Source organism: Haematobia irritans, chromosome 4 (assembly GCF_050003625.1).
Source record: "Haematobia irritans isolate KBUSLIRL chromosome 4, ASM5000362v1, whole genome shotgun sequence".
NCBI classification, from domain to species: domain Eukaryota; kingdom Metazoa; phylum Arthropoda; class Insecta; order Diptera; family Muscidae; genus Haematobia; species Haematobia irritans.
In genome coordinates this window covers 189,199,729-189,212,336 of record NC_134400.1, presented here as the reverse complement: position 1 = coordinate 189,212,336, position 12,608 = coordinate 189,199,729, and the positions used below count along the sequence as shown (strand labels likewise).

General features: G+C 37.5%; 1 protein-coding gene across 1 annotated transcript in view; it reads right to left on the bottom strand.

Annotated features, from left to right (window-relative positions):
- Nucleotides 1-12,226, bottom strand: part of LOC142236510 (protein FAM135A) — a 125,582-nt gene extending 113,356 nt beyond the window's left edge. The window contains exon 1 of the mRNA XM_075307719.1: nt 11,847-12,226. Within this exon, the coding sequence (XP_075163834.1) occupies nt 11,847-11,923 (77 nt within the window). The 5' untranslated portion in view covers nt 11,924-12,226. The remainder of the gene's footprint in view (nt 1-11,846) is intronic.
- Between the last annotated feature and the right edge of the window lie 382 nt (nt 12,227-12,608).

Below are 12,608 nucleotides of genomic sequence, written 5' to 3'. Positions count from 1 at the left end.
CAAGTGGCTCCAAAACCAAATCTCGGGATCGGTTTATATGGGGGCTATATATGATTATGGACTGATATGGACCACTTTTGGCATGGTTGTTAAATATCATATAGTACCGCACGTACCAAATTTCAACCAGATCGGATGAATTTTGCTTCTCCGAAAGGCACCGGGGGTCAAATCTGGGGATCGGTTTACATGGGGGCTATATATAATTATGGACTGATATGAACCAATTCCTGCATGGTTGTTGGATACCATATACTAACGTCACATACCAAATTTCAACCGAATCGGATGAATTTTGCTCTTCCAAGGGGCTCCGGAGGTCAAATCTGGGGATCGGTTTATATGGGGGCTATATATAATTATGGACCGATATGGACCAATTTTTGCATGGTTGTTAGAGACCATATACCAACACCATGTACCAAATTTCAGCCGGATCGGATGGAATTTGCTTCTCTTAGAGGCTCCGCAAGCCAAATCGGGGGATCGGTTTATATGGGGGCTATATATATATATATATATATATATATATATATATATACTGACTGATGTGGACCAATTTTTGCATGGTTGTTAGAGATCATATTCTGACACCATGTACCTAATTTCAACCGGATCGGATGAAATTTGCTTCTCTTAGAGGCTCCGCAAGCCAAATCGGGGGATCGGTTTATATGGGGGCTATATATAATTATGGACCGATGTGGACCAATTTTTGCGTGGTTGTTAGAGACCATATACCAACACCATGTACCAAATTTCAGCTGGATCGGATGGAATTTGCTTCTCTTAGAGGCTCCGCAAGCCAAATCGGGGGATCAGTTTATATGGGGCCTATATATAATTATGGACCGATGTGGACCAATTTTTGCATGGTTGTTAGAGAACATGTACTAATCATCATATACAAAATTTCAGCCAGATCGGATGAAATTTGCTTCTCTTAGAGGATCGGCAAGCCAAATTTTGGGGTCCGTTTATATGGGGGCTATACGTAAAAGTGGACCGATATGGCCCATTTGCAATACCATCCGACATTAATAACAACTACTTGTGCCAAGATTCAAGTCGATAGCTTGTTTCGTTCGGACGGACGGACGGACATGCTCAGATCGACTCAGAATTTTACCACGACGAATATATATACTTTATGGGGTCTTAGAGCAATATTTCGATGTATTACAAACGGAATGACAAAGTTATATACCCCCATCGTAAGGTGGAGGGTATAAAAATATTGGAAATATTTAAATTTCATAAAATTTCGCAAATCTTCATTTATGATTTATAAGTCGATATATACGAATTAGAGTATAGGTAAATTTGAATCATTTTTGTGAGTTTTCGACGTAACTGTGACCATTTTACAAGGAGCATGTGGGTATTTTGGCCATATTTGCTAAAATCGGAGAAGCATATACATATATGGGGGCTTTGTCTAATTCTGAGCCGATTTTAATAAAATTTGGCACACATTGCTAAAATTTTTATTGAACTCTCATTGCAAATTTCAATCAAATTCGGTGTGCATATTTATAAAGTTAATTCTACTCCGTGCGCAAAATTTCAACTAAATCGGAACAAAAGATTGTCCTCTGGACCCATAGGAGTGTAAAGCTATATCTGAATCTGAACCGATTTTACTGATATTTTGCAAAATTTACTAGAATCAAAAACTATTTGATTATACGAAATTGGAAGAAGATCGGTCGATAAATACATCATTTATGGACAGATCGATTATATATATATATGGCAGCTATATATAAATCTGAACCGATTTTTTCCAAAAACAAATATGGATCGTCATTGAGCCGCAAAAGGACCCTATGCCAAATTTGAGAACAATAGGACTTAAACTGCGAGTTGGATTTTGCACACAAAATAAATTATCACTTCCCACAGAAGGGAACAGGGAATGACCTCACGTGTAGCGTAAGTTTACGTTTTGACGCCCAGATCACATAAATGTGTCGTAGGCTAGTGGATGAGTGTAGGACTACCAATCACGAGAACCCCGGTTTAAATTTACCTCATATGTAAAAATACCTCATAAGGTAAATATTAAAATCTCAAAAATGAGGTAAACTGTATAGGAAAAGTAAGTCTAATTAAATTCTAACTTAAAAGTTGTTAGGTCAATGTTCACTTCATAGTCAGCCTTGCCTTCAAAAGTTTTATTTTTACACGCTTTATTTTATGCCTTCCTGTCCAGGCCTTCTTGAGGGCCTTCTTTCGAAGGCATGATAACATGGCATCGACTTCACTACCTCTAGAAGGCATACGACTAGAAGCAAGAGGCAAGGCCTTGGTCTCCAATCCAATGTTATTTTGAAATGAACACGCAATGCAGCCCCCAGGCCTTATAGCTACTCGAACAACACTTCCATCATCGATTCCACGTCGCTTCCTTTTTTGAAATCAAAGCCTAGGTAGCAGTTTTAGTCCAATCGACGTCAAATTTGGCACAAGTATGTGTTTTTGCTCAGAATAGAACCCTATTGATTTTGGAAGAAATCGGTTCAGATTTAGATATAGCTCCCATATATATAATTCGCCCGATATGGATTTATATGGCCCCAGAAGCCAGAGTTTTACCCTAATTTGCTTAAAATTTTGCACAAGAAGAATAATTAGTACTATAGTCAAGTGTGCTAAATTTTATTGAAATCGGTTCAGATTTAGATATAGCTCCCATATATATCTTTCGCCCGATATGGACTAATACGGTCCCAGAAGCCAGAGTTTTATTGCAATTTGGTTGAAATTTTGTACTAGGAGTACAATTAGTAGTTTAGTCAAGTGTGCCAAATTTGGTTGAAATCGGTTCAGATTTAGATATAGCTCCCATATATATCGTTCGCCCGATTTACACTCATATGACCACAGTGGCCATCTTTTACTTCGATTTAATTGGTATTTTGCACAGGGAGTAGAATTAGCATTGTAGCTATGCGTGCCAAATTTGGTTGAAATCGGTTCAGATTTAGATATATCTCCCATATATAGCTTTCGCCCGATTTACACTCATATGACCACAGGGCCAATTTTTAACTCCGATTTAGTTGAAATTTTGCACAGGGAGTAGAATTAGCATTGTAGCTATGCATGCCAAATTTGGTTGAAATCGGTTCAGATTTAGATATATCTCCCATATATAGTTTTCGGACGATTTACACTCATATGACCACAGAGGCCAATTTTGTGCTCCGATTTAGTTGAAATTTTGCACAGGGAGTAGAATTAGCGTTGTTTCTATGCGTGCCAAGTTTGGTTGAAATCGGTTCAGATTTAGATATAGCTCCAATATATAGCTTTCGCCTGATTTACACTCAAAATACCAACATTTTCCTTGTAAAATCGCAACTGCTTAGTCGAAAAGTTGTAAAAATGAATCTAATTTTCCTAAACTTCTAATTCATATATATCGAGCAATAAATCATAAATAAACTTTTGCAAAGTTTCCTTAAAATTGCTTCAGATTTAAATGTTTCCCATATTTTTATACCCACCACCATAGAATGGTGACGGGGGTATAATAAGTTTGTCATTCCGTTTGTAACACATCGAAATATCGATTTCCGACTATATAAAGTATATATATTCTTGATCAGGGAGAAATTCTAAGCCGATATAACGATGTCCGTCTGTCCGTCTGTCTGTCTGTCCGTCTGTCTGTCTGTCCGTTGTAATCACGCTACAGTCTTCAATAATGAAGCAATCGTGCTGACATTTTGTACAAACTCGTCTTTTGTCTGCAGGCAGGTTAAGTTCGAAGATGGGCTATATCGGTCCAGGTTTTGATGTAGTCCCCATATAAACCGACCTCCGATTTGGGGTCTTGGGCTTATAGAAATCGTAGTTTTTATCCAATTTGCCTAAAATTTGAAATCTAGAGGTATTTTATGACCATTAAGAGGTGTGCTAAAAATGGTGAGTATCGGTCCATGTTTTGGTATAGCCCCCATATAGACCGATCTCCCGATTTTACTTCTTGGGCTTATAGAAACCGCAGTTTTTATTAAATTTACCTGAAATTGGAAATCTAGAGGTATTGTAGGACCACAAATACGTGTGCAAAAATTGTGAGTATCGGTCCATATTTTGGTATAGCCCCCATATAGACCGATCTCCCGATTTTATTTCTTGGGCTTATAGAAACCGCAGTTTTTATTCAATTTACCTGAAATTGGAAATCTAGAGGTATTGTAGGACCACAAATACGTGTGCCAAAAATTGTGAGTATCGGTCCATGTTTTGGTATGGTCCCCATATAAACCGACCTCCCGATTTTACTTCTTGGTCTTATAGAAACCGCAGTTTTTATTCAATTTACCTGAAATTGGAAATCTAGAGGTATTTTATGACCATAAAGAGGTGTGCCAAAAATGGTGAGTATCAGTCCATATTTTGCTTTAGCCCCCATATAGACCGATTTCCCGATTTTACTACTTGGGTTTCTAGAATCCGAAGTTTTTATCCAATTTGCCTGAAATTGGAAATATAGAGGTATTTTCGGGTCATAAAGAGGTGTGCCGAAAACGGTGAATATCGGTCCATATTTTGGTATAGCCCCCATAAGAACGATCTCCCGAATTAACTCCTTGGGTTTCTAGTTTTTATCTGATTTGCCTGAAATTGTAAATATTCTGGTATTTTAGGCTCACAAAAACGTGTATCGCATTAAGTTTTTATCGGTCCATTTGGTAATGCCTCCATATAGACCGACTTCACTTCTTGAGGGTGTAGAAGGCGCACTGATCATGAAAATTGCTTGAAATTTCCAGATTTTACTTCTACAGATTTAAGATTTCAAATCAAGGCGTTTTTTTTATAATTTTCTTGCACACTTACAAGAGATGTTAATGATTCCTCTAAAACTCAAACAAAAATGGTTCTTATAAATCCAGAATCTGATATAGTCCTCATAGGGGAAATCTTTAAATTTATCTTGTGGAAGTGTCCTCAAGCCCTCCTGAAATTTCAAAGGAAACCCTAATATTTGGTTCATGGTGGTGGGTATTTAAGATTCGGCCCGGCCGAACTTAGTGCTGTATATACTTGTCTTTTACTAAAATTGTGTTACACACTAGTGCATTAGCCGACTTAAATTTGGAGTCTATAGATTTTGTAGAAGTCTATCAAATTCTGTCCAGATCGAGTGATATTTAAATGTATGTATTTGGGACAAACCTTTATATATAGCCCCCAACACATTTAACGGATGTGATATGGTATCGAAAATTTAGATCTACAAAGTGGTGCAGGGTATAATATAGTCGGACCCGCCCGACTTTAGACTTTCCTTACTTGTTTTTTTTTTTTTTTAATTGCTGACTAAGTTAGTATGTTAAAAGTTAAAAGTTTTCTGTGCCCTGTAATTAAAAAGAATACACAAAACTTGTTTGTCAACCAACACCAACATAAATACATGCGCTAACATACTTGTGACTCCTGTAAACGAGGATGACGATTACGATGCCAAAGTAATTGCATTTGTATACAACTAATTACACTTTGGGTCAAAGGTTAACATAAGGAAATATCTCTAACAAGTTGTGTTACAGTACAGTAATTGAATTGCTTTAATGGCCAAGTTTGTTTTTTTTTTGCCATGTCCTTAGAAGGACAAATTGTCCTTCAATGCAATTACTAGGAGATGTAATGGTATGACCCTATCGAATAAAGTTTATCGTTATGGAAAAGAAAAGAATTCCGTTAGTTTTTGTGGTAACGAGAAAACTTCGTTTGAGAGAAAAGTATTTTTTCTTTGTGTATACCCGTTGGTAGGAAATAAGTGTGTCGGTTAACCAAACCAATCAGTAATGTTATAACAAATATAATAAATACAATAAGTAGAAAGATAATTTAATAAAGATAATAACAAGTATATACGGCCGTAAGTTCGGCCAGGCCGAATCTTTTGTACCCTCCACCATGGATTGCGTAGGAACTTCTACTAAAGGCTGTCATCCACAATCGAATTACTTGGGTTGCGATAACACTTGCCGATGGCAAGGTATCGTAAAACTTTTTAACACTGTCTTCTAAATTGTAAGTTAGTCCATAAGGGGTATATATTAAAAAAAAAAAAGGCCGATTAAATACGTATATAATTCAGTTTGACAAAATTTTCTATAGAAATAAAATTTTGACAAAATTTTCTATAGAAATAAAAACTTGACAAAATTTTCTATAGAAATAAAATGTTGACAAAATTTTCTATGGAAGTAAAATGTTGACAAAATTTTCTATAGCAATAAAATTTTGACAAAATTTTCTATAAAAATAAAATGTTGACAAAATTTTCTATAGAAATAAAATGTTGACAAAATGTTCTATAGAAATAAAATGTTGACAAAATTGTCTATAGAAATAAAATGTTGACAAAATTTTCTACAGAAATAAATTTTTTACAAAATTTTCTATAGAAATAAAATTTTGACAAAATTTTCTATGGAAATAAAATGTTGACAAACATTGCTATAGAAATAAACTTTTTACAAAACTTTCTATAGAAATGAAATTTTGACAAAACTTTCTATAGTAATAAAATTTGACAATTTTTACATGGCTGTTAGAGGCCATATACTAACGAAATGTACCAAATTTCAACCGCATCGGATGACTTTTGCTCCTCCAAGAGGCTCCGGAGGTCAAATCTGGGGATCGGTTTATATGGGAGCTATATATAATTATGGACCGATATGGACCAATTTTTGCATGGTTGTTAGAGGCCATATACTAACGAAATGTACCAAATTTCAACCGCATCGGATGACTTTTGCTCCTCCAAGAGGCTCCAGAGTTCAAATCTGGGGATCGGTTTATATGGGAGCTATATATAATTATGGACCGATATGGACCAATTTTTGCATGCTTGTTAGATACCGTATACTAACATCAGGTACCCAATTTCAAACGGATCGGATGAATTTTACCCCTCCAAGAGGCTCCGGAGGTCAAATCTGGGGATCGGTTTATATGGGAGCTATATATAATTATGGACCGATATGGACCAGTTTTTGCATGGTTGTTAGAGACCATATACTAACACCACGTACCAAATTTCAAGCGGGTAGGATGAAGTTTGCTCCTCCAAGAGGCTCCGGAGGTCAAATCTGGGGATCGGTTTATATGGGAGCTATATATATTTATGGACCGATATGGACCAATTTTTGCATGGTTGTTAGAGACCGTATACTAACATAAGGTACCAAATTTCAACCGGATCGGATGAATTTTGCCCCTCCAAGAGGCTCCGGAGGTCAAATTTGGGGATCGGTTTATATGGGGGCTATATATAATTATGGACCGATATGGACCAATTTTGGCATGGTTGTTAGAGACCGTATACTTAGACCACGTACCAAATTTCAACCGGATCGAATGAATTTTGCTGCTCCGGAAGGCTCCGCAAGCCAAATTTGGGGATCGGTTTATATGGGGGCTATACGTAAACGTGGGCCGATATGGCCCATTTTCAATACCATCTGACCTACATCAATAACAACTACTTGTGCCAAGTTTCAAGTCGATAGCTAGTTTCGTTCGGAAGTTAGCGTGATTTCCACAGACGGACGGACAGCCGGACAGACGGACAGACGGACGGACATGCTTAGATCGACTCAGAATTTCACCACGACCCAGAATATATATACTTTATGGGGTCTTAGAGCAATATTTCGATGTGTTACAATCGGAATGGCAAAGTTAATATACCCCCATCCTATGGTGGAGGGTATAATAATAAGGAATTGTATTTACATATAATATGATACTGAATTGGAATGAATTGGATATCAGAGTTCTGAGTTGAACGTATTTGTCAGATGGGATACCAAAAATTTTGTTCGCAAACATTTTCACTATATCGTAACGTTTCAATCCGAAGACATAACGGGCAATGTTGTTGAACGTGGTTGTTAGTCTTTTTAAGTCAGTGGTGTTACATCCAGAGAAAATTCCACAGCAATATAACAATGTTGGCAGAACTTAGCATTTGGCCAACAGCAGTCTTATACGAAAAGGTGTAATATGATCAGACCAAGTTAAATTCTCATTGAAAGTTACTCCAAGATTCTTTACTCTTTCTTGACAAGTTCTATTTGGCAGTTACCCAGAAATATGTTAACATTCCCCACACTTGTGGACTTCTTATGAATCAGAATTGCCTTCGATTTATTGGGGTTTAGAGCCAGACCATTGTCATTCGCCCAAATCTAGGATCCTGTTGAGCTCATTGTTAACATTCATTACACACCTATCGATTGTATCAGTAGTGGCAGACGTGTATAGCTGGACATCATCAGCATACATTCTTATGTTGGTATGTTCAAGCTGGTTCGGTAAATCATTCGAATCAACGTATATAGCAAGGCAACTTGGATAAATATGCAGTTCAATCATTGAGACTTTCGTGAACAGTTCAAACGCTGAGACTTTAGTATCAAACCCGTTACTTGATCCGCAGTCACTGAGACTTCGTCTGCGATTCAATCATGGAGACTTTAGTCTGCAATTGAACTGAACTGAGACTTTTGTATACAGTCAAATAGCAGAGCCTTTGGTCAGAAGTTCAATCACGGACGCATTTAATAAATATTCGAATTCACACTGAGGTTTCGACAATAAGTTCAGTTACTGAAACGGAGCCACTGTGGTGCAATGGTTACCATGCCCGCCTTGCATACACAAGGTCGTGGGTTCGATTCCTGCTTCGACCGAACACCAAAAAGTTTTTCAGCGGTGGATTATACCACCTCAGTAATGCTGGTAACATTTCTGAGGGTTTCAAAGCTTCTCTTAGTGGTTGCACTGCAATGTGGAACGCCGTTCGGACTCGGCTATAAAAAGGAGGTTCCTTGTCATTGAGCTTAACATAGAATGGGGCAGCACTCAGTGATAAGAGAGAAGTTCACCAATGTGGTATCACAATGGAATGAATAGTCTAAGTGAGCCAGATACGTCGGGCAGCCACCTAACCTAACATAACCTATAGTATATGTTCCTCTCAATTATCTAATTACGACCAAATACAGCAAATAAAACAAGTATATACGGCCGTAAGTTCTGCCAGGCCGAAGCTTATTTACCCTCTACCAAGGATTGCGTAGAAACTTCTACTGAAGACTGTCATCCACAATCGAATTACTTGGGTTGCGGTAACACTTGCCGATGGCAAGGTATCTTAAAATTTCCTAACACCGTAATAGATACCACATAGTCCATACGTGGTATATATTAAACTAAACAAGGCCGATTGAATACGTATATAATTAAGTTCAAAGTTTCTATAGAAATAAAGTTTTGACAACATTTTGTATGGAAGTAAAATTTGGAAAAAATTTTCTATAGAAATAAAATTTTGACAAAATTTTCTATAGAAATAAAATTTTGACAAAATTTTCTATAGAAATAAAATTTGGAAAAAATTTTCTATACAAAAAAAAATTTTGACAAAATTTTCTATAGAAATAAAATCTTGACAAAATTTTCTATAGAAATAACATTTTGACAATGTTTTCTATAAAAATAAAATTTTGGTAGATTATTTTTGGGTCGAGTGGCAACCATGATTATGAGCCGATATGGATCAATTTTTGTGTGATTGGGGATCGGGTATATATAACTATAGACCGATACGGACCAATTTTGGCATGGTTTTTAGCGGCCTTATACTAACACCACGTTGTAAATTTCAACCGGATCGGATGAATTTTGCTCCTCCAAGAGACTCCGGAGATCAAATCTGTGGGAACGGTTTATATGGGGGCTACATATAATTATGGACCGATGTGGACCAATTTTTGCATGGTTGTTAGAGACCATATACTAACACCATGTACCCAATTTCAACCGCATCGGATGAATTTTGCTCCTCTAAGAGGCTCCGGAGGTCAAATCTGGGGATCGGTTTATATGGGGGCTATATATAATTATGGACCGATGTGGACCAATTTTGGCATGGTTGTTAGAGACAATATACTAACACCACGTACCAAATTTCAATCGGATGGGATGAATTTTGCTCCTCCAAGAGGCTCCGGAGGACAAATCTGGCGATCGATTTATATGGCGGCTATATATAATTATGGACCGATATGGACCAATTTTTGCATGGTTGTTAGAGACCATATACTAACACCATGTACCAAATTCCAGCCGGATCGGATAAAATTTGCTTCTCTTAGAGACTCCGCAAGCCAAATCGGGGGATCGGCTTATATGGGGGCTATATATCATTATGGACGGATGTGGACCAATTTTTGCATGGTTGTTAGAGACCATATACTAACAACATGTACTAAATTTCAGTCGGATCGGATGAAATTTGGTTCTCTTAGAGGCTCCGCAAGCCAAATCGGGGGATCGGTTTATATGGCGGCTATATGTAATTATGGACCGATATGGACCAATTTCTGCATGGTTGTTAGAGACCATATTTTAACACCATGTACCAAATTTCAGCCGGATCGGGTGAAATTTGCTTCTCTTAGAGCAATCGCAAGCCAAATCGGGGGATCGGTATATATGGGGGCTATATATAATTATGGACCGATATGGACCAATTTTTGCATGGTTGTTAGAGACATAACACCATGTATCAAATTTCAGCCGGATCGGGTTAAATTTGCTTCTCTTAGAGGCTCCGCAAACCAAATCGGGGGATCGGTTTATATGGCGGCTATATGTAATTATGGGCCGATGTGGACCAATTTTTGCATGGTCATTAGAGAACATATATCAACACCATGTACCAAATTTTAGCCGGATCGGATAAAATTTGCTTCTCTTAGAGGCTCCGCAAGCCAAATCGGGGGATCGGCTTATATGGGGGCTATATGTAATTATGGACCGATATGGACCATTTTCTGCATGGTTGTTAGAGACCATATACTAATACCATGTATCAAATTTCAGCCGGATCGGGTGAAATTTGCTTCTCTTAGAGCAATCGCAAGCCAAATCGGGGGATCGGTATATATGGGGGCTATATGTAATTATGGACCGATATAGACCAATTTTTGCATGGTTGTTAAAGACCATATACCAACACCATGTACCAAATTTCAACCGGATCGGATGAGTTTTGTTCCTCCAAGAGGCTCTGCAAGCCAAATCTGAGCGTCGGTTTATATGGGGGCTATACGTAAAAGTGGTCCCATATGACCCATTTGCATTACCATCCGACCTACATCAATAACAACTACTTGTACCAAGTTTCAAGTCGATAACTTGTTTCGTTCGGAAGTTAGCGTGATTTCAACAGACGGACGGACGGACGGACGGACATGCTCAGATCGACTCAGAATTTCACTATGACCCAGAATATATATAGTTTATGGGGTCTTAGAGCAATATTTCGATGTGTTACAAACGGAATGACAAAGTTAATATACCCCCATGGTGGAGGGTATAAAAATACTGCGTTTCATTTAAGATTTGTTGATCCTTTAAAGGTAACCTGTAATTGGCGTACCTCAGGCCATGACAAAATCACATCATAGAATGTTTCATTAAACCTTTCAATATACGAGGAGTTTATATTGATTCTTCTTGGAAATCTTTTTTATTACTGCTGGGAATAAAATGAAATTCTCATCTTCATCTTCTTGGAATTCCACTTTACTTGAAAAACATCTGTCACATAATTCAATGTTGATAGATCTAATGTGAAAACCAAAAAAAAAACATCACCAACGGGCTTTTTGATTGCTTTCTCCGTAGGGCATATTCGTAGCTTAACTCAATTGCAATAGGATGTAGGTGGGGCAGAGAATTAAAGGATAACAGATATAAATGAAAAAGGGCAAATGGCAACATTTAAGTTAGTTCTTACTTACCCTCTCTGAAATAAATCCACATTGAAAAATTTATATAACTCCACAGAAAATTCAATTGTTGCTTGTAAATCACCCATTACGCTTGAGAGAATACGAGACCACTGCGATGGTCACCACTGTAGAATAATGATAATGTGACAATGCTGGCAATAATGTTTCGGCAACTGTAGATAGGACTTTGGTTTGTTTTGAGAAGACAAACAAATGGAACTGGAGCTGAAGCTGAAGCTTGGATAGATGCATACAAAATAATTTCAATAATTTTTATGTGCGGCTATATGAGATCTTTGTAGCCTTTACCAGGGTCCTCTTTTTTAGAGTATGAGCGTATGTGTGAGTGTGTTTACACAACTGCAATGGCGAAAGCCTTTATTCTCTGAGGCCAAAGAATCCTAGTGAACCGGTAACTAAATAAACATTCACTCAACCACATCTACATTTGTAAGCATTCATTGCGGATGTGGATATATATGGCATAACTGATGATGATGATGATATTTGCTGGTGGTGATGGTCCTCCTCCCCCAAGGACCTTGCATTTATGTTGTGTAGATGATTATTTGCTTTCTATAACCAGAAGATGGTTCTGTGACAAGGTTAATGGCTCTGATGTTGCAAATGAATACCGATACGTATGTTGATGGTGTGGCAAAAAAATAAAACCAAATTGCTAGTAGTCGAGGTAATGTTGCTATGACGATTGTTCATTGCCGGTTTGCTATAGCAAAGGACAAACTCATACATCCAATACCAAGTTTCAAT